The 26,068-nt window shown below is 41.7% G+C and overlaps 4 protein-coding genes across 6 annotated transcripts in view; 1 reads left to right on the top strand and 3 right to left on the bottom strand.

The window, feature by feature from the left end:
• The window catches only part of LOC120057508 (connector enhancer of kinase suppressor of ras 2-like), a 52,408-nt gene extending 47,668 nt beyond the window's left edge, over nt 1-4,740 (bottom strand). The window contains exon 1 of the mRNA XM_039006107.1: nt 4,677-4,740. Coding sequence (XP_038862035.1) covers nt 4,677-4,740 — 64 coding nt within the window. The remainder of the gene's footprint in view (nt 1-4,676) is intronic.
• A 2,977-nt stretch (nt 4,741-7,717) lies between these two features.
• LOC120057507 (TLR adapter interacting with SLC15A4 on the lysosome-like) lies at nt 7,718-8,389 on the bottom strand. Its single transcript, XM_039006106.1, has one exon. The coding sequence runs from the start codon at nt 8,387-8,389 to the stop codon at nt 7,718-7,720; it is 672 nt and encodes a 223-aa protein (XP_038862034.1).
• A 902-nt stretch (nt 8,390-9,291) lies between these two features.
• Nucleotides 9,292-19,535, bottom strand: LOC120057166 (SH3 domain-binding glutamic acid-rich-like protein). Of its 2 annotated transcripts, XM_039005638.1 has the most exons (5): nt 15,288-15,437; nt 14,974-15,127; nt 11,899-12,084; nt 10,047-10,127; nt 9,292-9,714 (listed from the first exon to the last, which is right to left on the bottom strand). In XM_039005638.1, the coding sequence occupies exons 2-5, from the start codon at nt 15,016-15,018 to the stop codon at nt 9,679-9,681; spliced, it is 348 nt and encodes a 115-aa protein (XP_038861566.1). In that variant the 5' UTR covers nt 15,019-15,127; nt 15,288-15,437; the 3' UTR covers nt 9,292-9,678. The 2 variants fall into 2 exon arrangements, with proteins under 2 accessions (XP_038861566.1, XP_038861567.1); XM_039005639.1 differs by lacking the exons at nt 14,974-15,127; nt 15,288-15,437 and adding an exon at nt 19,300-19,535.
• Nucleotides 15,855-23,164, top strand: LOC120057168 (non-histone chromosomal protein HMG-14A-like). Of its 2 annotated transcripts, none has more exons than XM_039005640.1 (6): nt 15,855-16,595; nt 21,137-21,163; nt 21,446-21,475; nt 21,669-21,716; nt 21,903-22,004; nt 22,200-23,164. In XM_039005640.1, exons 1-6 carry the CDS (start codon nt 16,518-16,520, stop codon nt 22,227-22,229), a joined length of 315 nt encoding a protein of 104 aa, XP_038861568.1. In that variant the 5' UTR covers nt 15,855-16,517; the 3' UTR covers nt 22,230-23,164. The 2 variants fall into 2 exon arrangements, with proteins under 2 accessions (XP_038861568.1, XP_038861569.1); XM_039005641.1 differs by lacking the exon at nt 15,855-16,595 and adding an exon at nt 20,148-20,306.
• The last annotated feature ends 2,904 nt before the right edge of the window (nt 23,165-26,068 follow it).

Raw genomic sequence — 26,068 nt, 5'->3', positions numbered from 1 at the left:
TCAGCGTCTCTCAATTGCCAATACACAGCAACGCATTCTAGGGTTCATACACATCATTGGTCAAAACCCATACAGCGCTGTGAAGTAAAGAGCCTGAACTCTGACGTAATTTAAAGCATGTTACTGTACAGCAACTGCGTTTATCAGTGCTCATATCTGCCATTTTCAACCCGTATATAGGTGTAAAGGGCTACCATGTTAAAACTAGCGCTATCTTGACAGTTAACTCAAGTTCACTTTCTGTCATTTTTGTGCACTTTTTTATTGCATTATCTGAAAGCGTTCAAAATTCACTGAAAACATCCAAGATACATAATCTATACAACAACAACAAAAATGCGATGTCAAAACAAATTGACTTTGAGGTTAAAGACAGTGTGTTTACCAATTTACCTGATTTTGCTTACTGTTACTTTGGACAAATCAAATATGTCAATATGCAATTAGTCATGATTAATCACATAAAATACTGCAATAAACTCAATTATATTTTGTATCAATTGACAGCCCTACTTGACATTAAAACGTGAAAATGCACATGAAAGAGTAGTGGTTTCTCATGGCGACTTCAAAATGAGTGTTGTCCCTCTTGGTCTTATGGTCAACATGTTGGCTTCTCCCATGGGAGATCAGGGCACTAATGTCCCTCCAGCTGAAAAAGAAAATGTGAAATATATAATATCACAGGTCTCCCATGGGAGAAGCCAACATCCTGACCACTACAGTGCATTCGGAAAGTATTCAGACTTCTTCCCCTTTTCCACATTTTGTTACATTTACAGCCTTGTTCAGGTGCATCCTGTTTCCATTGATTATCCTTGATATGTTTCTACAACTTGATTGGAGATCACCTGTGGTAAATTCAATTGATTGGGCATGATTTGGAAAGGCACACGTCTGTCAATGGTCCCACAGTTGACAGTGCATGTCAGAGCAAAAACAAGCCATGAGGTCGAAGGAATTGTCCTTAGAGCTCCGAGACAGGATTGTGTCGAGCCATAGATCTGGGGAAGGGTACCAAAAAATGTCTGCATCATTGAAAGTTTCCAAGAAAACAGTGACCTCCATCATTCTTAAATGGAAGAAGTTTGGAACCACCAAGACTCTTCCTAGAGCTGGCCGCCCGGCCAAACTTAGTAATCGGGGGAGAAGGGCCTTGGTCAGGGAGGTTACCAAGAACCCAATGGTCACTCTAACAGAGCTCCAGAGTTCCTCTGTGGAGATGGGAGAACCTTCCAGAAGGACAACCATCTCTGCAGCACATCACCAATCAGGCCTTTATGGTAGAGTGGCCAGACGGAAGCCATTCCTCAGTACATGACAGCCCGCTTGGAATTTGCCAAAAGCACCTAAAGGACTCTCAGACCATGAGAAACAAGATTTTCTGGTCTGATGAAACCAAAATTGAACTATTTGGCCTGAATGCCAAGCGTCACATCTGGAGGAAACCTGACACAATCCCTACGGTGAAGCATGGTGGTGGCAGCATCATGCTGTGGGGATGATTTTCAGCGACAGGGACTGGGAGACTAGTCAGGTTTGATGGAAAAATGAACGGAGCAAAGTACAGAGAGACTCTTGATGAAAACCTGCTCCAGAGCGCTCAGGATCTCAGACTGGGGTGAAGGTTCACCTTCCAACAGGACAACGACACAGCCAAGACAATGCAGGAGTGGCTTTGGGACAAGTCTCTGAATGTCCTTGAGTGGCCCAGCCAGAGCCTGGACTTGAACCCGATCGAACATCTCTGGAGAGACCTGAAAATAGCTGTGCAGCAATGCTCCCCATCCAACCTGACAGAGCTTGAGAGGATCTGCAGAAAAGAATGTGAGAAACTCCCCAAATACAGGTGTGCCAAGCTTGTAGCATCATACCCAAGAAGATTCAAGGCTGTAATCGCTGCCAAAGGTGCTTCAACAAAGTACTGAGTAAAGGGTCTGAATACTTATGAAAATTTGATATTTCAGTTTTTAAAAAATCTTAGAAATTTGCAAAGAAAAATAGAAAGCTGTTTTTGCTTTGTCATTATGGGTTCTTGTATGTAGGTTAATGAGGGGGGGAAACGATTTAATCCATTTTAGAATAACAAATGTGGAAAAAGTCAAGGGGTCTGAATACTTTTCGAATGCACTGTATGTGAAACATCATGCGTAGGCTATGTTTTTCCTACTTGACATTTTTTCCATGTGATTTGTTCAGGTGAAAATTCATGTGAAACGTTGTTTTCCGAAAACCACGTGTCTAACTCATGAAACTTTCACATCATTTTTTTCCCCACATGTGATTTTTTTTTCATGCTTTTCTTGTAAGGGTGCTTTCATTTGATAGCTTGCCGCATGTGGGATTTCCATTCTGTTGCCTTCCTCTAGCTATCAAGGCTCCATGGCAACAGTTTCCTGGTGACCAAGAGGCAAGCCCCCTTGAAGAAGTGAATTATTCGCAGTATATTTCTTCATTGTTGCCCTCAGACCTATCACAGAATGAAATACAACAGGTATATAATATTCATTCCAAATGACATCGACATTTTACCCAAAGGAATAATCCAGAGTCCTCAATGCCCTCAAAAACAGGTTAGTCCCTCCCTCTTACTCTCATTGGCATTGAACCTACTCTCACACACAGATAATTGTGGTTATGAAATAGAAGAGGTACAGTTCAATTAGTTTGCCAACTGCCCTAGCCTGATCCACAAAGTTGGAACGTTGTATGAATGCAAGGCATGCATTACCAAGGCAGGTTCGCTGTCCATGGTGCTAGTTTTTCATGAATGCCTCAACTGGTGCATTGGTGTGTGTGTGTGCGTGCCATGCTGTGCCTACTTGTGTGTGTAGTGTCTAATATATAGACAATGTTCTTTGTAACAAGGAGTGTAAAGCCCTTATTATAGAATTACATAATCACAATTATAGAATCTCTATTGCCCTAATGATCATTAGGTGAGAGTTCCCCCTCACGACTGTGTCCACTGGCCACCTTTCAAGAACCACTCAAGAACAAGAGATTAAAAGCAACCAATAACACACAGTTTACGGTGTGGAGAGGGTGTGGATATTCTTTGTAGCTGTGGCAGCACAAAGACATTTATCAACTTGCATATCAGCATTCTCTGTGTCTCAGATTGCACATCAGCAACCATTCTGTCTCAAATGACCTTAGGATAGATATTAGACCGGCTCTGTTCTTTATGTCAGTTGTATTCTACCAGTTTTATAGACTGTCAAGATTTTGCTGTGTATTGGCGTCATCCGTTGGCCTACATTATTGAATATAACAGATGACAAAGATGTCACCTTGACTATGCACTTTCCATGGTGTTTGGGGTGGAGAATTTGAGACTGAACTGAAGTTCTTCTAGTTGTGTTGTGTATCAGCTGTACAGAAGTTGTGCCGTAGGCGAGCCCTGCCCTGCTGCGAAGGCTGTAAACACATCTGTGATAGCAGCGCCAGAAGCAAGCACGGTTATGCACTCCTGAACTGACACTTGGCTGGCAGAAACTACTGTATGTGGGAAAACATATCCCATGTCTGGGTTGACATCACAGCTTCTTTAGTTGGATGACAGTAAATCCTTGTACCCTGGTGAGAGAGAACATGATCAGATCTATCTCACTTGTGTTTGGTTGTTACAGTAACTAATAGGTCTTTCTTTTGATCGTCATTCAACCATTTGGATGTATACGCATGAAGTTTCTCATGTTCACCTTTCTTTCCAATGAAGGCTTGTTGTCAATTAGTGTTTCACCTCCAGAATGACAGAAGTCTGCCACTACTAACATAACAGTACACACAATCTGATTATGGCAGGTAATATAGCGCAACAATTGTTTTGTCCTCCATTTGGTCTTACCTAAGGGGTACTTCACCTCAGCTGTACTCTTAGCCCACACTATATAACAAAAGCAACTATAGGTAGGTATATTTTCTCTCATAGAAATATGAATGTTATGGCAGATAGTGGAGAACTCTTCAAAACACACTGAACATCATAACGCCAACCATTTTGAGTTCAGTTAAACAGCATATCTTAAAGGTGAAATTGACAATTGTGGTTGCAAAAGCTGCTGTCCAGTTCGATTAGCTTGCAACCTGCAATGTGTTCCTTATCACTACCCACAATGGTGGATTTTTGTAGCAATGTAACAATGTAAATCATAGTCTCTGTCAACGCATTATCAAATAAGGTAGGTTCGCTGTCCATGGTGCTAGTTTTGCAAACGCCTCAATTGATGCCAACACTTATTCAATATGTGTGTGTGTGTGTGTGTGTGTTTGTGCGTTAGAGGGGGGGGGGCACGCAGTCTTTATGGTATGAGGTAATCTACATGTGAACCTTATATAGGTAAACTGATTGTTGAACACCTTTACACGTAGCATAATAAGTTGGTCTGAGTATCTGGTTGGTGTTCTACAAATGCGTAGCCTACATCAGGCCAGGGCGATAATTAGGCAACACTGAATAGCGCGCTTCTACATCAGGGTCGGATACACAAAATGGCACACGATCAATATTTCAATGCAAAGAATAGCAGCGTTTTAGCTCAAATCAGCCCCAATTTATTAAACCACGTATTCAGATAAAAGATAACAAATGTACACATATCCATGTTAGTCGCTTCAAAATGTATTCTGTCAGTATCATGCAAATGAAAAGAAACATGTTTTATAATCATTACCTTTCATCCAATCCAGCACTTGCTTAGGTGTCCATTTGCTTATAGGTTCCATCACGAGGGCCATCATCGATGTCTTCAAATCCTTCAAACAAGGACTTGATCGAGCAAGAAAATCGGGTGTCGCAAATCAGAAATGTTGCATCGGTATACCAGAGATCAAATAACATAGGTGCACCTTACTGGGTAAAGGCATGGCTGGTGACAGTATCCTGGGTACGGAATGCTATGGTGCAGTCCACGCGCTCACAGAAACGACTCAGCCGCCTCTCTCTCTCTCTCTCTCTCTCTCACACACACACACACACACACACACACACACACACAACAGTAGCCTACCTGCCGACCCCACTGTACTGTGTAGAGAAGCGAGTCTCTCTCTGAGTGAGAAAGTCTTGCAACCCCTCCCTCCCCTGCACACCGCAGCATCACATGCTTCATTCCAGAGACACAGGGAATGGTGCAATAATATATAATTACCTGATGCCTTTATAGAGAAACATTGATAGCTGAACGTAAGGCATAACAATTAAGCATATTCTTATATTTTTTACCTTTTTTATCAGGAATATGTTCACCCCCTTAACTGTTTCCAGTTCCAACCAATATGAATAGGAACAGAACCGAAGCCATTGTGTTTTAACCAATAGAAACCTAGTGATGCTTGCATCAATGTCTGTATGGGGGGGGGGGGGGGGGGGGGGGGGGGGGCTATACAGTATGGGGGGAAACCATATTAAAACTGGGTCACCCTGCAATTTACATTGAAGTAATGACTCAAACAAAACATGCAAGATACAATTGAATGACAGTCTTTTTTCTTCTTCAGTTAGTTACAAAATATCTCAGTTACTGTAAAACCACATCATGACAAATGCTGGGGTATGTGCTTATCATTTCTTTCTGATGTTCCCATGTTTAATTATATAGAAAAGACACATTTTGTAGATACTTATCGACCTATAGCCAAAATAACTACTACAACTACAATCAACTATATATGGTGTGAGCACACTACATGATTCTGTTGCACAACACATCCCTACAGGTCCTCGAACTTCATCCCACTGAGTCCCACCAGGATATGGTTAATAATTCAGTCCTCACTGTGCTGGGTGATGATGACACATCTTTAACTGCTAAACCTATTACTGACTCTTTGGAGATCTGCCCATTTCTTGTATCTTTATTGAAGTCTCCCCATACATCTCACTATATGGTGTAAAATGGCATCAAAATTCATAAACATGAACATTTGGTTCTGGTAAATTATCAGAGGCATGGGCACCACAATCTTTGACCATTACCCACTCCTATGCTGCTCTAACAGTGCCATGCTAATAGTCCTTGGCTTGGCTGGTGTATGACCCAGTGGCTCCCGACAGGGTGTGAAGTGGTGGCATTGGCACTTGCTCCCCACACACACCGGTTTACTGTTAATCCTCTCCCAAGCAGCATATACTAACCATGCTTAAAGTCACTCGATACTGGTTTTCACATTAGATGCACCCATCTAAAATAAAAATGCATGCATTTCTAGCACATGCTATCATATAGTCACACTCACATAAACCTTGCCAGTCATACATCCCTGCCGTTGATGCCTAAGAGGGGGATTTCTGGAATGAAGCTACCCACCTGAGTCATGACATTCACTTGATATGATTGACAATGATCTAGATGGATAGGCCTCCTCAGAGGTAAAATAACAACCTGTCACTAAACCAGAAAGTGTCTGATATGCACCTTGTTTAGTATACTTTTATACACTGAGTGGACAAAACATTAAGAACACCTGCTCTTTCCATGACATAGACTGACCAGGTGAATCCAGGTGAAAGCTATGATCCCTTATTGATGACACCTGTTAAATCAACTTTAATCAGTGTAGATGAAGGGGAGGAAACAGGTTAAAGAAGGATTTTTAAGCCTTGAGACAATTGAGACATGGCATGTGTATATGTGCCATGCAGAGGGTGAATGGGCAAGACAAAAGATTTTAGTGCCTTGGAACAGGGTATGGTAGTAGGTGCCAGGCGCACCTGCTTGTGTTAAGAACTGCAACGCTGCTAGGTTTTTCACACTCAACAGTTTCTGTGTGTTTCAAGAATGGTCCACCATCCAAAGGACATTCAGCCAACTTGACACAACTGTGGGAAGCCAACATGGGTCAGCATCCCTGTGGAACGCATTCGACACCTTGTAGAGTCCATGCCCCAATGAATTGAGACTGTTCTTAGGGCAAAGGGGGGTGGAGGGTGCAACTGAATAGTCGGAAGGTCTTAATGTTTTGTACACTTAGTGTAGTCAATTTCACTACCCATTCCAATGGCCAGTTTATTCTCCACAAGACATGACGGCAATAGCTCAGTGCTTTAGCATATTCATGTATTCGATTCAGTCAGTTGCATCTAAGATTAAAAAGCGTTTCAAATTTGGCAGAGCTTGATATGTTGATCTGACACCGATGTGTGTAATGTGCTTTCTTGTCAAAATGTTATGTGACACTTGCAGTTAACATGCAATGTTTATGTATGACAGCAGGTGTCAATATTTTCTAACTCTTTCTGACAACCAAGATAGCAAAATAGCTATTTTTTACTGTTTAGTAATAGTCTGTGGTTATGACAATATAATTTCAGATCTGCAATATCTGTGAGGAATCATTTCTCAGAAACAAGAACCAAGATGCTTTACAAGGACTAAATTATCCTTCATCTTACAGTTTGTCTCCTCTTTGTCCTTCAACTTGAAAGCTGGGGATTGTCTCAGGCTCCCAAGTATTACATTATAGGAACTGGTTGCATTTATGAAGTAGATATTATGTACATTGTGGCATTTTCTAAAGATATTTCTTCTAACAATTCAACAAAATGAAGGGATCTCCATCCTAAACTATCAATTTAATTTACCTATTGAACCGAATGCAATACAACTGACCACCAAGTATACAGATTCAGTACAGAGAAAACGAAACTAAAACTGTAGACCATTCTCAAGTATGTTAGAGTCGGAGGACAAAGTGAAACTACTGCTGGTTTCAGTCAGGTGGGCTTTCTTCTAGGCTCAGGGTTGGAGATGCGCAGGTTGGGGGAGCTGAAGTGGGAGCTAGCCACGGTGTAGGTGCTAAGGTAGTGGATGACGATGCTCTGGGCCGTACTGGAGTCCAGGCCGTGGTCCTGACAGAGATGCAGGCTGAGCTTCATTACTGGGGCTGGTATCAGGCCCTGGGGAGGTGTCTGGACCAGGGGAGAGCTGCCCCGGGCCAGGCTGTCCTGCATGTGCTGTCTGTACACCTCCAGCAGCTTACTCTCCAGATAGCCGTTCAGCATGGAATTGGATAGAGGCTCCCTGTTCAGGGTGATGATGCTGCTGTCCATGACCAGGCAACCCTCATCCTGCAGGGGCTGGGACTCCACCTGCACCCTAGGCTCCACAGGCCCTGTGGGTTCCAAGGCCTCCAGCTCTCCCAGGTCCTGAGATTGAAGAAGTGGTCCTTCGAACCCCTCATTCTCCAGCCGCGGGCTCTCTGAGCTCCTGTTTCCCACATGGTCTCCTCTGAGCTGCAGGTCGGGGTAGTCTTTGCAGAAGGTGGTGCAGCACCAGGAGCGATAGAGCTCCAGGTCACCATAGTCGTCACAGTGGCTATTGGGGATGGTGAGGGCATCACTGAGCCTGGTTGTCACTCTAGGATCAGACTGCACCAGACCTTCCATGTTTCCTATGCAGTCCACACACCAGAAGCACATTTAAAAATATGGCAATATAAAATGAAAACAATTATAAAACATCATACTCATCATATATGAACATTGTAAGATTAAGCATATTCTACTGATCCAGAAAGACATGCAGCATTTCAGACAAATCCAAACTGCTTACCTGACATTGAACCTGGGGTCAGAATTATATTGGGGGCAGGATGTGGTGGACGTTCCTGAGCCTTTGTGGAATGGGGGTCACAATCCTCTTCCCTGTACCTGAAGACTCTGATGAAGGCTTCTCCCAACATGACAACCACTACATAACAGTGCAAATTGTCTCAATACAACATAGCAGTAAACCACACCAACTAGCACTTTCAATTGTGATTCTCCATAGATTTTATTCCAGGACTAGCATTAATCTGGTTCCAGGAAACCACCCCAAATAATCATGTTAGCATGACATAGCCTATCAGGTTCGAAAGATAAATAAATATTTATATTCTCTTGCCAGATCACATAAAACATAAAATAGTATAAAACACATGAAAGATACTGACAATATCCCTACCTCTGTTTTTATAATAGATGGTGTTCCTTTAGTCTGTCCACTAATAGAAGGTTTACAAGTTATCTACAGATTTCTCTAACTGGTGAGCAGCCACGGTAATGTGCTGTCCCTAATTGTACTGAGCTTCTGAGTAGCAAATGTCAAAAACAGGAAGCATTGTTAGAAATAAAATTAGAACACTCACTGCCCCTGCTTTTCAGCTTCTGCCTTCTGTGGTGTGACATTCCATTTAGAATGTAAGGAGAACTGAAACAATTATGTGACAACAGTATTCTTTGCAATGTTAATTTGAGCTAAACAAGAATAACAAGGAAAGTGGGTAAGAATAAGAGAGACTGAGTAGTAAAGTAACACTATTTTATTATCAAACATGAAAAATATATCATTGAATTAAATATTCTCATATGTGCAAAGCATGTCTTTATCATCTACTAAATTCCTAGTATTTGGGCAATCATTCCACCTTGATTTCAATATGATATTGAACATGGGATACTGCCCAGCATTGACTTGAACTATTGTAACAGTACAAGGTCACCACTTTAAAGACATTGTCAAAAAACACAACATTTGGTCAATTTGATACCATTCTGATTACCTTTCACAACAAAATAAAGCGCTATGATTGGTCTGAGAAGACGTTTTCCAGACGAGCAGTGGCAAGCTGCTGTAGAGCTGAATGGAGGATGACAGGAGAGGGCACTGTGGTCTGCTAATCAAAACCATACGGCTACTGTTGCTCCAGTCCAGCCAAGGCCTCTGCTTCCTGTGGGTGGTATGAAAACAGTGCTAAGAAAATGATGCAACACCAGGGTTGAGACCAATTGTATTTATGCTTCCACCAAAAGGTGTATGTAATTTCACGAGAACAATTTCGTGTAAGTATTGTAATGATATAGTACAGTTGCCAACAGAACAGTCTGGACCTGCAGGTCATCCTTCATTGCCTCTATGTTTGGCAACAGAGTTGTGAAATACATGGTAGTAGCGGAAACAAGCGATCATTCAAAATAGATGGACTGGTAACTTGCACATGAGTATGGTCCTCTGTGTGTGGTTTTGACTGACGGAGTATGTCCATAAGGCCTTGGTCTTTACCTTGGAGCCTGGAGGGGCTGTTAGGCCCAAGAATGCATACACTGCATGCTCCTCACGGGCATCAAAGAAGGCCTCGTAATTCTGCAACAACAATACAAAAGGTAGCTGTCTCACTAAGTTTGTTTCAGAAGGTTATTACAACAGAGATCATGGACATCAACTCCGTCATCAAGAGACTGGGTCAACTCAACATGACAATAGATGGCTGCACAATCCACTCCAACTCCACTGTCAGGAACCTTGGTGTTACATCTGACCCCACTCTGTCATTTGAACCCCACATCTGGAACATCACCAAGTCAGCCTTCTTCCACCTCAAAACATCTCACGACTCAGATCTTCTCTCACTGACCCCGCTGCTGAAACCCTCATTCACGCCTTTGCTTTATCACGCCTGGACTACTGCAACGCCATTCAGACTCCAAAACACTGGACAGACTTCAACATATTCAAAATTCAGCTGCATGAGTCCTCACACACACCAAACCTCAGGACCCCCCCCCCCCCCCCCCCCCCCCCCCCCACCCTCATCAAACTCCACTGGCTCCCAGTTCAATATAGGATCATCTTCAAATTGCTCATGCTCACCTACAAAGCACTCAATGGACTGGCGCCAACATACCTTACTGGCCTCCTGCACCCCTACACTCCCAACCTGTTCACTGTGCTCCTCTGACACCGGCCTCCTCACCCTCCCTCACACCAGGCTCCGCTCCATGGGAGACCAGGCTTTTAGCAGGGCAGTTCCCCAACTCTGGAACTCCCTCCCTCTCCATGTAAGAACTTCACAATCCATACACATATTCAAGTCCACACTAAAGACACACCTCTTCACACATGCTTACCCGTACACTCTGTTGTCTTAGCTTTTATCCTCTGTCTAGTTCACCTCCCTGGTTAGTCTGTGCTTATGTTTAGTATACTTTTATACACTGAGTGTACAAAACATTAAGATTACCTACTTTTTCCATGACAGACTGACCAGGTGAATCCAGGTGAAAGCTATGTTCCCTTATTGATGTCACTTGCTAAATCCACTTCAATCAGTGTAGATGAAGGGGAGGAGACAGGTTAAAGAAGGATTTTGAAGCCTTGAGACAATTGAGACATGGCATGTGTATGTGTTCCATTCAGAGGGTGAATGGGCAAGAAAAAATATGTAAGTGCCTTTGAACGGGGTATCTTTGAACGGGGTATGGTAGTAGGTGCCAGGCACACCGGTTTGTGTCAAGAGCTGCAACCTGCTGGGTTTTTCACACTCAACAGTTTCCCATGTGTATCAAGAATGGTCCACCACCCAAAGGACATCCAGCCAACTTGACACAACTGTGGGAAGCATTAGAGTCAACATGGGCCAGCATCCCTGTGGAATACTTTCGACACCTTGTAGAGTCCGTACCCAACGAATTGAGACTGTTCTGAGAGCAAAAAAAGGGGGGGGGGGGGGGGGGGGGGCTATCACCTCAATATTAGGAAGGTTTTCCTAATGTTTGGTATATTCATATTCTTAATTATTTGAATACATGATTTTATAGCTTTTTACCCTGCTGATGTTCTTGTGTTTGTAAAGTCACTTTGGGTGTCGTGAAAAGCACTTAAAATAAAATGTATTATTATTTATCATTATTACACAAATTGTTACAAAGGTACCGGGCTGCAATATTCTCACAGAGTATGTTGAGAATGTCTACCTTAAATTAGAACAGGAAAAATATAAACCAGGCACTTTTGGTTATCAAAGCATACTTTTCTTTACTATGCAGTTGCTAGCATACTGTCCTTTGACCTCTCATCAGCTTCAGACAGTAAGCTTCACTACACTGTGAAGGGGTCAGTACAGTACAACACTCACCCCACAGTAATGTTCTTCATTAAATATCTGTGGAGGCAGGGGGACCCCCGTCATTGGTCGGAAGTCCTCAGGTACGTTCTCCCTCATCCACTTCCTGTTGTCTTCACTAGTTACGATGTCACACTCCTTAAAGTCAATCTTGTTGACAGTTAGGAAACCCATGATGTCTTGCTGCTGCTTCTTAATCTACAGGCAGAAAGAGGATGAGATATATAATTAGGTCATGTAATAATAAGGGATGCATGGTATATCAGTGAGCATATCGGAATCAGCCGATATTAGCTAAAAATGGCAACATCGGCATCAGCCCGATGTCTAGTTTAACGCCGATGTGCAAAACTGTCAAAGCTGACGTGCATACCTATATAACGTAGGTAGATGACGTAATGACGCCACAAAAATACAGTAATACACAGAACAAAAGCAGAAAAATACTAAGCACACACTTCCAACAAGTAAACAAGTTCAAGTGGAGCAGTCATTTTGAAAGAGTAAGAAAATTTCAGTGAGACAACTCAAAGGCAAAATCCATTAACGGCAAGATAATGGAATTCATTGCCCTTGACAATCAACCATTCTCTGTCGTGGATGATGTTGGCTTTCACTGATTGGTCGAGTCCCGGTACGCACTATTTTTCAGATGTTGCCCTACCGGAGTTACACAGTATTATTGCAACGCACATCTATGAGCTACTTGCTATGGGCGTCACTGCTATTAGCTTCACGACTGACATTTGGACCAGCGATGTCAGGCCCATGAGCATGCTGAGTCTGACAGCACAGTGGGTCAATAAGGATTTCGTACTGAGGAAAGCCGTATTGCATGCTCAAGAATGTGCTGGTTCTCATACCGGCGCTGTCATTTCAATGGCATTTGAGAACATGTTTGAAACTTGGAAACTAGAACACTCTCCTAGCGCCATTCGAACAACTGACTCGAGTAATAAGCTAATCAACTGCGTCTGCAGCAGACGTGATACCCTCTGTCATGGCATTGAAACGCCTGCTCAACAAAACTGCCGACACAGACCGTGGAGTTAACATTTGCAAAAGTACAAGGCTGTGAACAAGATTCGGTGGCATTCTCTCTGAGCCTCTTTACTGTGCCGCCACCATGCTCGATGCTAGGTACAAGGACCGCTACTTTGTTGCAGACAAGAAACAGGGTTTACGTGAAATGTTACATACACAGCTGGACAAGATGGAAACGGACACAGTGACAGTGCGCACCGAGGAAGAGAGGTCACGGACAGACAGAGCTAAAACTTCACTTCTTGACATGTATGATGAAATCCTGTTTGAGAATGAAACGACTCTACAAATGAACAACGAAACAGCACAGCAAGTAAGTGAAAGAAATAGGTTTTGATTAGGTTTTACTGGTAATGGGGACATACGTAAATGCCAACAAAATAACTTTTTGGTCAGTGTGATGTGTGTGTAGCCTTTATTTTAACTAGGCAAGTCAGTTAAGAACAAATTGTTATTTACAATGACGGCCTACCCCAGCCAAACCCGGACGACGCTGGGCCAATTGTGCGCCGCCCTATGGGACTCCCAATCTCGGCCGGATGTGATACAGCCTGGATTTGAACCAGGGACTGTAGTGATGCCTCTCGCACTGAGATGCAGTGCCTTAGACCGCTGCGTCCATGTGTGTGTAACTATTTAACTGTACTAGAATGCTTAAAAGACCGCTAAAATTGTAAATATTGGTTATCGTTATTGTTTTTTTTGGCAAGCAAAATATCGGACATCGGCCAAAAATGTCATATCGGTGCATCCCTAGTAATAAAGACACAATAATAATACTGTTTTGATGTGTAATAAAGTGTGGAGTATGGGGAGATAAGCCTCTATTCACTTTGCAGAGCCTCTGCAGCTGGGCTGCATTCTACAGGAGAGCCTGGGGACTGAGACGGACCCAATAAGGCCTCTGTGCAACCAGGATCAGCTCAGAAGACAGGCACAGACCAAATATGGCAGTAGGAGGAGAGCCCAGTGTTCCAATGCAACCACTTCTGTTCTGTCTAAACTTTGCACTGCACATAGAAGCCTGTCTAGAAAATCCTTTATAGACAACATTTTGACTTGCAAATTTACAGTAAGCAATAATATCCGTCGTTTCAGACCAGATAATTCAGAGGTTATCTGAGGCAGTCATTCTGTAGTCAACATCTGATGCTCTTTGACTGATTCTTTAGAGAGTGATGTAATTGGGTGAGGTATGAAGTTCAGATGTCCAAAGACTGATCCTGTCCAGCTGTTCTGGCACAGAACACCACTGGCAATGGTCCTTTAGTCTAGGCGTGTTGTTTTGCAGTATGTAGGGAAGGAGTGGTGGCACACAGGAAACAGGAAAATGGAGGAAGGTTGTGGTGGGGGAGTCAACATCTGATGGTAGAGTCTAGTTAAGTTTGACCCCTCACCCTCACCACAAGGCAATTTGTACCAAAACAGTTGCATGAAAACATCTGATCTGTTTAACCAAGTGCTTTACCTAAACATTCTTGTCTGCATGCTCACTCATAAAAACATTCCTACACAGAGGGGGTAAGAGACTGATATTCTTACAGACAATGAATATGTGATTATGTATCCTCTTTTGATTTTATACTGTCCTGTAAATGCATTTTAGATACAATACAATCATAGTTTTGTGTTAACACTAAATTAACAATATATACAAATTAATAGAATAATAGTCATATGACAAATCAATATCTCCCAAATTGAAGGCCCTCTTTATCAAATCATTGTTTTAGGTTAATTACAATAGCCTATGCATTGTCATGCATGAGAAGCCTATAGAATCGAATGTATTTGTGCAGCTGTCAGTCCCAGCTTCTACTCTATTGCTCGGGACATCCCATGCACAACTTGTAGAACTTTCAAAAGCAAGATCATTTCCATAGAGCTTAATACATTTAATATGATAGAGTCTGCGTAGCTACAACACAATAGCTCATTTGTATGAGCCCGAAACACCTAATGCAAATACTTTGAATTTGCCAAGAAAATGTACATAAACGGTCAATATGCTATAAGGCTTACTCAATACTCAAGATTTCTTACCGCTGTCGATCCAGAGGAGGATGCTATAAAGACTTTTATTACCATGGCTGTTTGGTTCACTCCCCAAAACCCAAGTGAGCAAAGCACGGATGTCTCCAAATGATCCCCCTCTCTCTCTTTTTCTCTCACTCTCTTTCTCGCTCTCTCTCTAACACTGTAACAACAGATGGAAATCAGATCTCTGAAAACAATTGGGAACACTTCAAACTATATATTGTAGTGCTTTCTAAATGCATTTTCAAATACATTTGATTATGTTAATATGTTGTTATCCTATTCATATAGTCTATAAATACGTAATAAATGCTCCTCACATATTTTTCAAGAATTGCAATTCAAATAATTGAAATAAAGCTAATAGATGTGCTCAGACATAAGGAAAATATAGTAATAGGCTTATAACCTTCTAACTACTATATACTATATACTGTCTGAAAAGAGAATAAGCCTATGAAAAATCTGGGTGATTATACCCTATGAACGTTCCGCCTACTTCCTGGTGTAAAACTGTTTTTGCATGGGCGTCATGCTTATATAATCAAATTCATGAAAATATGGTCATTTAAGATATATGTAACATGATATTCATAGTCGTGGATTAATTTACACCCAATAGCTTTCACGAAGGTTTTCGATTTTGAAAACGCAATCGAAAACCTTCATTAAAGGCATCAAGTCAACGAATTAATCCACGAATATAATTTTACAAATATCGTAAATGACCACGTTTTCATGAATTTGATTATAGAAATCTGAAGCCCGTTCAAAAACAGTACCGAATCTGCAACATAAAATCGGCGGCACTTTCATAGGGTATTTGGCAACGTCATTGAGTACCACAGTATGAGTCATAATACCCATGAAACCTAGCGGTAAAACTCGGAAATGGTTCCAATCGTTTTTTCACCATTCATTTGAGAGTCGGAGATTTTAGAACTACTTCATATAAGGTCTGTGTTTCATGTAGGATTCCCCTAGCGAAACGTTTCGATAACCGTGCAAATCTCTCTCGGACAAGGTAACTTTTATCAATATTCGCCTGTAAACGAAATACCCATTAGCTGCTAATGTGGCTATTATACAGAACAAAACATCTTCTTGCAAGCTTAGACATCATCCCTCAATGAATAAATTGGAAAAATGTATTTAAATTGACAATTCTGTGAACTGTCTTGTGCAAGTTTTAAATTGACACTTTAGTAAAGGTTTCAGCTAGCGATGACTTGCACAAGGGTTTGCTGGGGTTTGTAGTCTTGCATAATGTCTACTTTGATGCTAATTAGCATTTTCGAATATGAGAGCAAATGGAGCCAAATAAATAATGTGACCTTGTCCGAGAGAGATTTACATGGTTATCAAAACATCATGCCAGGGTAAGCCTATACGAAACACAGCCCTTATTTGAAGTGTTTCTAAAATTCCCTATGGGAAAATGAATGGTGTAAAAACGATTGGAACCATTTCCCTGTTTGACCACTGGGTTTAATGGGTATTATGACACCTCCACTGTGGGACTCTATTTGGTACCGTCTTCCAATGTTTTAATGTTAAGAGCAGTGTTGTGTTCGAGACCGATTTCAAGGCGAAGAACAGAGGTGGGGCGAGACCGAGACCAGAAAAATGTGAGTCCAATTCAAGACCTTGATTGTAATTTTGTCAAATCACCACCATAATAAGAGTTCTGAAATGTGAACATTTTGAACAACATATGGATTCTTTAGACATTCAAAATAGTGAGAAAATGCTGTTGAGGAAAAATAGAGCCACTATGAATTATTACTAATCCAAACACAGTGGGGAACAATGGGCCTTCTACGCCTTCAGAGAGGGGCTAAGGATTTATAAAATGATAATTTTATTATTATTATTATTTTTTAAATAAATTGTATCCTATTTTCTCCCCAATTTTCGTGGTCCCCAATCGCTAGTAATTACTATCTTGTCTCATCGCTACAACTCCCGTACGGGCTCGGGAGAGACGAAGGTCGAAAGCCATGCGTCCTCCGAAGCACAACCCAACCAAGCCGCACTGCTTCTTAACACAGCGCGCCTCCAACCCGGAAGCCAGCCGCACCAATGTGTCGGAGGAAACACCGTGTACCTGGCCCCCTTGGTTAGCGCGCACTGCGCCCGGCCCGCCACAGGAGTCGCTGGAGCGCGATGAGACAAGGATATCCCTACCGGCCAAACCCTCCCTAACCCGGACGACGCTATGCCAATTGTGCGTCGCCCCACGGACCTCCCGGTCGCGGCCGGCTGCGACAGAGCCTGGGCGCGAACCCAGAGACTCTGGTGGCGCAGTTAGCACTGCGATGATAATTTTATTATTTTCAATGATCTGATTTAATCTCTTCAATATTTGTTGGAAAGGGTTAACACTAAAGAAGAAGAAAAAAGATCCAATCAGGATTTTTCTTTTGCTGGTCTCTGGGGGGAGAAATCTAGCTAGCCAAGTCAGTCATTGGCTAGGCCACCATAAGTTAGATAAAGGCATCTGCCATTCAGGCATCTGCCATTCAACTGTATTAGGGCAACAATTTGGAGTGACAGTGGACTCAACCAATCACATTTTGACTTAATGAGTGGGACCGTTTTTACAAAAACTTATGGTAACTTCTGCTGCCTTGAAGGCCAACAGGTCACAATAGAGAGCAGTAGTTTTCCCATGGTCTAGCTAGCTAGCTTTTGTTGTCGGCTAGTTTGCACTGGCTGCAGCAGGTGTTATCAAAGAGGATTGTTGGTCATTTGTTAGCTTTTCCTTTTCAAGAATGACTTTCAACAATACGTTTCAAATGGTTATCTGGTGAGTGGAACTGTGATTATTGCAGTGTGCTTTCTGTTAGCCATCTCTTTTTTTAAATAACTTGTGTGTGAAGCATTGCCGTAAGTTCCACTTTAAATGCCAATCTTATTAATCTGTTCATATACACCTCCAGGAAGAATAACACTTACATTTCTGAGAACCGATGACTTAGATATGGTCATTTTCACATTTTCCTAAATTCTTAAAATGTTGTGAAAATTCTATAGCAGTATAGAGAGGAAAGCAGCTGTGCATTTGGACAATTTAATTGACACTGCAGTGAATAAAACCAAACTACCGGAGTCTACACAGACCGGTGCGCTATAGCCAATCAGAGGTACAGTAGACCTTTATACAAACAAGCCATTTGCCACATGGGCCTGCCATCATTCACTTTGAATTGGACTGTGTTTACAGTCAGTTGCACCAGCGTGACTTTAGATCATCAGAATGCATTTGCCAAAAGCCACAAAATAAACCTGAATGGATATATGTTAACACCACGGGAGTCCTCTTACATTTGGTAACTTTACAGTCCTATTGATCATACAACCATGAAAAGGTAGGTAATGCTAGCCAGAGCAAGATGAGCTAAAATCTAAGGAAGGAACATTAGATAAACCCTCAAACTTTTTAAGCTAGTTTGTCAATAAAATTGCACTGATAAACGATGGGGAACTGTAGCCTCTTCTTCTTTCTGCAGCTTGCCTGCCGATGCATGCTTGGTTGGCACAAGCATGCAAACTGGCTAAAGTTGGAGAGCTTGCTACTTCCAGACACAAATGAGAGACCACGTCACTGACCATTTTACTTGCCGTAGCAGAGCTGGTTAGGCTGTTTACATGTTATGTAGAGCGTTCTTGACTAACTTATTTTTCCTACGTTTACTGACACCTGTCATTCAGCAGGTGTTGCATGTTCGTAAATTCATCAGTTCTGTGCTCTAGCACACACAGACGAGAGTGCTCTGAAATCGGAGTAGATGGCCAGAGTGAATTTGCGAATGCAAGAGATATACTAACTGTATAACAGTCGTTCAAGTTCTTGCTAGCTAACAAAATGACACATCTGCATCTCCATCTTTGTATAGCCACCGAAAAACGATGAGGGGAAGTCATTAACACCCACTCCTCTAATGGCATGAAATGACATCTTCCTAGCAGCTATCTAACGTTAGGCTCTGTGTTGGGCTAGCATAAATAGATTTGCGCTCTCAAAATCACACTTTTTGTTGAGGAAAAACAAAAACAAACAAATTCGAAATCCACAGCAATGCTTAAACCACATCAAACTGGTAGTCCTGTCAGGGCCTGGCTCCCCAGTGGGTGGGCCTCTGTCCACCCAGGCCCATCCATGTCCAAGACCCTGATGCAAACAAGCATGATGACAATTGCGCATCACAAATAGCCTACTAACCAACACTTCGGATTAAACTTTTTCAATACCTGGTTTGCATACCCATTGTTGCTTTAGTTAGCATTTACTGGTAGATATCATAAATTGAAGCGTCTTTCGTACCCTACCTGCTACTGATGTCATTCATCTGTCAGCTGCTCCATGCCAAAACCAGCTGAGAGCTGCACACTCTTGCTCCTGGCAGATGATATTCCACTGAAACTAGGCTGTGTCCAGCGCGCGTGCTTTGCGATTGTGTAGGCTACTTTGTGAATTATTTCTCTTGTACGACATAATTGATAAATCGTATACCTACACTACATTGATAGCATAAATAGGGATTAAGAAGTGAGTATAAGCAATGGCCATAGGAGAAGAAAAAAAATGTTATAGGTTTATACCTGCGTATACCCTCCACTACACCACTGGCACTTTTTGTGTTTTACAAAAAGTGCACTATCCTACTTGAGTGCGCTGGTGTTACGGTTGCTGTCCTAACAGAATCACGAACCTGTCACACACTGAAGGCCTATAGGTTCGCTACAGCGCAAACATGTCTATAATAGATAAAGGCTGTTAAGATATTAACGTTTCAAGAAAGGAGTATATATATTAGGCCTGGCGAAGCGGTTTTATGCGCTGGTTGAATAGAAGCTGATAATTCAGTTTTTTACTCGGCTGGTCGCGGGAAGAAATTACGTGTCCAAGACCGAGACACTCAATATGTGGTCTCGAGTACTACAACACTGGTTAAGCGCACGAATGCTTGCACAATTGCAACATTATAACGCATGCTATTGCTTATTTTCATGCGCCAGTCAGTGGATACTGTTACAAAACATGATTACATCATTCACGTTCACTAGGAATTTGGCGCGTAAATGAACTACGTTAAAAAATCTTTATTTTTGGGACACCTTATGCCATCCTTTGATTGGCCAAGCATAACATCAGTCACCATTTAACCGCACCTATCCCCACCCCCATCCAACCACTGGGTTTAATGTGCTATATGTTTACTACAGTATTAGTAATAAGAGAACGCCACTCTACAAACTGTGAACTCAATCACAAAATATAGCTCTTTAGTTTCATTAAAGAAGAGAACCTACATTTCAACATGCCCAAGAGAAAGGTATGTAGAGTTTAGATTAGTATGCGGATATACTTTTTGCCCGTATAAATCAGTCTGATATTATGAAGCTTTCGAGGCAACGGAGATTTAATACAAATCTGCCATAGGAATTTGTTCACTCTTGTAAAAAAACAAACAATTAGAAATAATTATTAGATTTTTTTGGTTTGCAAATATCGCCGTATTTTCCAGGATTTAGAATGTTTTTTGCGATTTATTTAAGAGGCGTAAACAATCTTGTCTGAAGCCAGACTGGATCCCCATGCTATTGAAACCACAAGCAGCCATGCTTTGCAGTTCCAATCCCATCCATCTCGAACACAGCGAAACAAAACGGATGCCTTTTGACAGAGCGTGTAAATCTGCATTGAGGGGGGTATAGTTTTTACTTAATTTTTCATTTTTTCCCCTCGATAATTTCATTTTAAGACCGTCGCAAATGTTAATTATTTGAATGATTTCTTTGTTCATCGCGTTAAATGGGTGCTATTGCCCCTTATCACCAGATGGCGGAATACAATTGATTCTTCCCCTCCCCCTTATACATTTGGCGAAAACCGATGAAGACTAATGTCCCACTGAAAAAAGTAATGGTGCAACTGCTTCTGCTACTCAACGCATAGAATTTGAAGCGCTTGTCTAGAATGAGTAGAGGCTGTCTGTATGGGCAAAGTGTAGGCTATTGCCTGTGTTTGCAAGGGGCTAAGTAAGTTTGTCAACTTGGAGTTACTCATTTTAAACAATAGGTAAATATTCAGCGTTATTATGTTGGGAAACAAAAGCATGCATATCTATCATCTTAAATAATGTATTTTTCATCAATTTTGCAGGGAGCAGATAGCGATGTCAAGGAGGAGGTAAGTTATATACACACACTGAATATCACCCTTGTTGAATAGGCTACAGGTTGTAATCTTCACCATGATTAAAATCCTCAATAGTGATCACTGGTGATTTTATCAAATTATTTGGTTGCAAAAACCAGAAAATACACCCAATAGTTAAAAGATAATGCATTCTTGAAATAGGGAAATATTCAATTGTCTGCATTATGAAAATACATCAAGCATCCTCATTCAATTCCTTTAGAAATGTTGTCACACACCTTTGAGTAGTATTGTTATTTTTCGTTACATTAGCCTTCAAGGAGATCTGCACGGTTGTCATCGGTGAGTAAATTCGTATAATTTTTTTTTTTTTTTTTTTTTTTTTTTTACAAATGTACATCTTCCTTTTGGAATTTATTCTTTGATAAAGGGCATAAGCACAACTTTTTTTTAAATCTATAATGTGTTTTTTGTCCTGTTTCATGGTATGCAATTCATTGCTTTGAGAACCAATATAGTCTTCTGTATTTTTCAGAAACCAGTACCTTCAAAACCATCACCAAATCCAAAAAAGCCAGCTAAGGTAATATTTACCTTTTTTCAATATCTACTCATTTACATGATTAAGTATAAATATTCCTATAATGTGATTAATATGTCATTGTTCTCTTTCTGGCACATTCCCATATTAAATGTTTAGACAATTTCTTGATTCGGGGGTGCCAGGCAAAGACAATTTGACATATATGCATGTATATTGACCCCACAGAAAGAAAAAGAAGCAAACAACAAGAAGAAGGCAAAGGCAGCAGCGGTCAAGGAGCCTAAAGAGGAGACCCAGACTGAAAATGGCGAGATCAAGACAGATGAAGTATGTCATGCCATATCAGTGATACACGGTCTCTTTTCTTTTACCAATTATTTTTACTTTAAATATTATCTTGAAGGTTGATGTTTTTAGTTAGTTGTTGTATCTTACTATTTCTGGAGGCAAATCCATCTAAAAGCATTAATCATTCAGGATTCTCAGTGTCTCACAGTGAATGGCTCTTTTGTCACCTTACAGGTAGAGACTCCAGAAGAGAAGACTGAGTAGCACTGCTCCCGTCCATCCAATCCCCTCCCTTGTATGGCCCCCAAGTCTCATATGTTATCCCTAAAACCTCCATTACCTTAACAGAGGAATATTTTTATCAACAATTTTGTAATTATTGGTACAGGGTTTTAGCTAAAAAAAAACAGCTAAATATGGAGGATTGTTCTGTTGTGCAGTGGTCATAAAGGGTTTTTAAGCAAACATAATTACGGTTTTGTTTTTTATTAGTGTTGGTACCTTGTTGGGACTTTTAAAAATAATACTGGATGGCAGACTAATTGCAGGTGGTATAGTGTCACATTGTAGGTTCGCCAACTCAGAACATTTCGCTTTTGTAGGTGGTTGTATTTTTACCCTTTATGTACAGTGGTTTTTCTTTGGGAGGGGTTTACTTATTTTCAACTTGATTGTAAGCAATTTTGGAAACATTTTAAACATTAAAGGACAATTTCACAATTTTTCAACTTCATATTCATAACCTCGAGGACCACCGCAACGTGAAAATTGCTAGTTTGTTTTGTTTTTTAAAAAATAGGAATATTTTCAATGACACCATTGGTGTGCATGGTGTGATTTTAACAAATTAGTTGCCATTAGCTACTAATTTTGGACACTTCCTCCGTTTTTTTTTTTACCACAAAACATAGAAATGCCACATTTTCAGATATGTTGATGTTGTGCTGGAGATTAAGCAGAACATTTTTTAAATTTCCCTAATGTGGGCATACCTGCTTTTGAAATAATCTTGCTCTGAATTATTTTGACACAAATTATTTTAACAGAAGAAGAGGCTTGTTGGAAGTTGATTAACCTTTTTGAAACAAATGTTGGAATTTTAACACTGAAAATTCATCTATTGAAATATGCAGCTGTGTTCCCACTGAAGTTCTGGATATTTAATTGGAATTTAATAAAATAGTAATTGGAATTTCTCATGAGGTTGCGCTAGGTCTCATTACTTTACGTGTCATTATTACTGTAACATTACCATATCTAAACTCAATAGTAGATCATCTAGCCAACCAGTTGTTCTGATTGTTATTGTGGTATGTATATTATTGTAATACTGATATATGGTTAACATTTTTATAACAGATTCTGGTCAAAGGTAGCATTTTACAACCTACTGGATTTGGCGTCATGTCGCAGTCACTATTTGCTGACCAAAATAAAAAATGAGACAAAGGACCCTAGGTATTGTGCCAGCCTACTTGCAAGCACAAATAACCACAAAGACATTATCTGTCTTGCAAAAGCATGACACTTTTCAGTTCTATACATTATAATTGTTTGACATGCAAATTTGTAATCATGCTCTAACTAGTGTTTGGCAGTTCCCATTGCAGGGAGCTTTATGGTAAGTTTTGTGCTTGTCTGAAAAGAACCCTGTACTGCTGCTTGCAAGTTGCAACTATATTTTAATATTTGGAGGTGTATGCTAAACCAGTTCAGCTTGTGTCATGTAGTGAAGGCAAGAAAATAGAATTTACTCATCACAAGAAAAGTATAATAGGCCTTGTTTGTTTATTTTAAATTATACTGAACAAAAATACAGTGCATTCGGAAAGTATTCAGACCCCTTGACTTTTTCTATAGCCTTATTTTAAATTCCCTCTATATACACGCAATCTCCCATAAAGACAAAGCAAAAAGAGGTTTAGAAATGTCAGCAAATGTATATAAGTATTCAGACCCTTTGCTATGAGTCAAAACAGCTCAGGTGCATCCTGTTTCCATTGATCATCCTTGATATATTTCTACAACTTTGAGTCCACTTGTGGTTAATTCAAGTGATTGGACGTCAATCAAATTTATTTATAAAGCCCTTTTTACATCAGCCGATGTCACAAAATGCTATACAGAAACCCAGCCTAAAACGCCAAACAGCAAGCAATGCAGATGTAGAAGCATGGTGGCTAGGAAAAACTCCCTAGAAAGGCCGAAACCTAGAGGAACCAGAGGTGGCCAGTCCTCTTCTGGCTGTGCTGGGTTGAGATAACAGTATATGGCCAAGATGTTCAAACGTTCATAGATGGCCAGCAGGGTCAAATAAGTGGTTGTAGAGGTTGCAACAGGTCAGCACCTCAGGAGTAAATGTCAGTTGGCTTTTCATAGCCAAGCATTCATAGTTAGAGACAGCGGGTGCGGTACAGAGAGTCGAAAACAGCAGGTACGGGACATGATTTGGAAAGGCACACACCTGTCTATATAAAGGTCCCACGGTTGACAGTGCATGTCAGAGCTGAAACCAAGCCATGAGGTCGAAGGAATTGTCCGTAGAGCTCTGAGACAGGATTGTGTCGAGGCACAGATCTGGGGAAGGGTACCAAAAAATATCAAGCATTGAAGGTCCCCAAGAACACAATGGCCTCCATCATTCTTCAATGGAAGAAAGGTGGAACCGCCAAGACTCTTCCTAGTGCTGGCCGCCTGGCCAAACTGAGCAATCGGGGGAGAAGGGCCTTGGTCAGGGAGGTGACCAAGAACCTGATGGTCACTGACAGCTCTCCAGAGTGGCTCTGTGGAGATGTGAGAACTTCCTCGAAGGACAACTATCTCTGCAGCACTCCAATCAGGTCTTTATGGTAGAGTGGCTAGACGGAAGCCACTCCTCAGTTAAAGGTACATGACAGCCCCCTTGGAGTTTGCCAAAAGGCACCTAAAGGACTCTCCAGACCATAAGCGAACTGCAATAGCATCGAATAGTCCCCGCGATATGCAACTGTTCAGGGAAGTCAGGAACCAATACACGCAGTCAGTCAGGAAAGCAAAGGCCAGCTTTTTCAAGCAGAAATTTGCATCCTGTAGCTCTAACTCCAAAAAGTTCTGGGACACTAAAGTCCATGGAGAACAAGAGCACCTCCTCCCAGCTGCCCACTGCACTGAGGCTAGGTAACACGGTCACCACCGATAAATCCGTGATAATCGAAAACTTCAACAAGCATTTCTCAACGGCTGGCCATGCCTTCCTCCTGGCTACTCCAACCTTGGCCAACAGCTCCGCCCCCCCCGCTGCTACTCGCCCAAGCCTCCCCAGCTTCTCCTTTACCCAAATCCAGATAGCAGATGTTCTGAAAGAGCTGCAAAACCTGGACCCATACAAATCAGCTGGGCTTGACAATCTGGACCCTCTATTTCTGAAACTGTCCGCCGCCATTGTCGCACCCCCTATTACCAGCCTGTTCAACCTCTCCTTCGTATCATCTGAGATCCCCAAGGATTGGAAAGCTGCCGCGGTCATCCCCCTCTTCAAAGGGGGAGACACCCTGGACCCAAACTGTTACAGACCTATATCCATCCTGCCCTGCCTATCTAAGGTCTTCGAAAGCCAAGTCAACAAACAGATCACTGACCATCTCGAATCCCACCGTACCTTCTCCGCTGTGCAATCCGGTTTCCGAGCCGGTCACGGGTGCACCTCAGCCACGCTCAAGGTACTAAACGATATCATAACCGCCATCGATAAAAGACAGTACTGTGCAGCCGTCTTCATCGACCTGGCCAAGGCTTTCGACTCTGTCAATCACATATTCTTATCGGCAGACTCAGTAGCCTCGGTTTTTCTAATGACTGCCTTGCCTGGTTCACCAACTACTTTGCAGACAGAGTTCAGTGTGTCAAATCGGAGGGCATGTTGTCCGGTCCTCTGGCAGTCTCTATGGGGGTACCACAGGGTTCAATTCTCGGGCTGACTCTTTTCTCTGTATACATCAATGATGTTGCTCTTGCTGCGGGCGATTCCCTGATCCACCTCTACGCAGACGACACCATTCTGTATACATCTGGCCCTTCTTTGGACACTGTGTTAACTAACCTCCAAACGAGCTTCAATGCCATAC

This window comes from Salvelinus namaycush, chromosome 12 (assembly GCF_016432855.1).
Source record: "Salvelinus namaycush isolate Seneca chromosome 12, SaNama_1.0, whole genome shotgun sequence".
Lineage (NCBI taxonomy): Eukaryota > Metazoa > Chordata > Actinopteri > Salmoniformes > Salmonidae > Salvelinus > Salvelinus namaycush.
Note: the sequence above shows the minus strand (reverse complement) of the source record. Positions and strands in the feature narration are given on the sequence as shown.

Bases quoted from the DNA above. Each gene is read 5' to 3' on its own strand.
- LOC120057507 (XM_039006106.1), bottom strand. From the start codon at position 8,389: ATGGAAGGTCTGGTGCAGTCTGATCCTAGAGTGACAACCAGGCTCAGT.
- LOC120057166 (XM_039005638.1), bottom strand. From the start codon at position 15,018: ATGGTAATAAAAGTCTTTATAGCATCCTCCTCTGGATCGACAGCG. The intron at 10,128-11,898 runs GTGAGTGTTGTA...TTGTTGTTGCAG, and splicing joins ATGAAGAACATTACTGTGGG to AATTACGAGGCCTTCTTTGA. The intron at 9,715-10,046 runs GTAAAGACCAAG...TACCACCCACAG, and splicing joins CAGCCCCTCCAGGCTCCAAG to GAAGCAGAGGCCTTGGCTGG.
- LOC120057168 (XM_039005640.1), top strand. From the start codon at position 16,518: ATGTTAAGAGCAGTGTTGTGTTCGAGACCGATTTCAAGGCGAAGAACA. The intron at 21,476-21,668 runs GTGAGTAAATTC...TGTATTTTTCAG, and splicing joins GATCTGCACGGTTGTCATCG to AAACCAGTACCTTCAAAACC. The intron at 22,005-22,199 runs GTATGTCATGCC...GTCACCTTACAG, and splicing joins GCGAGATCAAGACAGATGAA to GTAGAGACTCCAGAAGAGAA.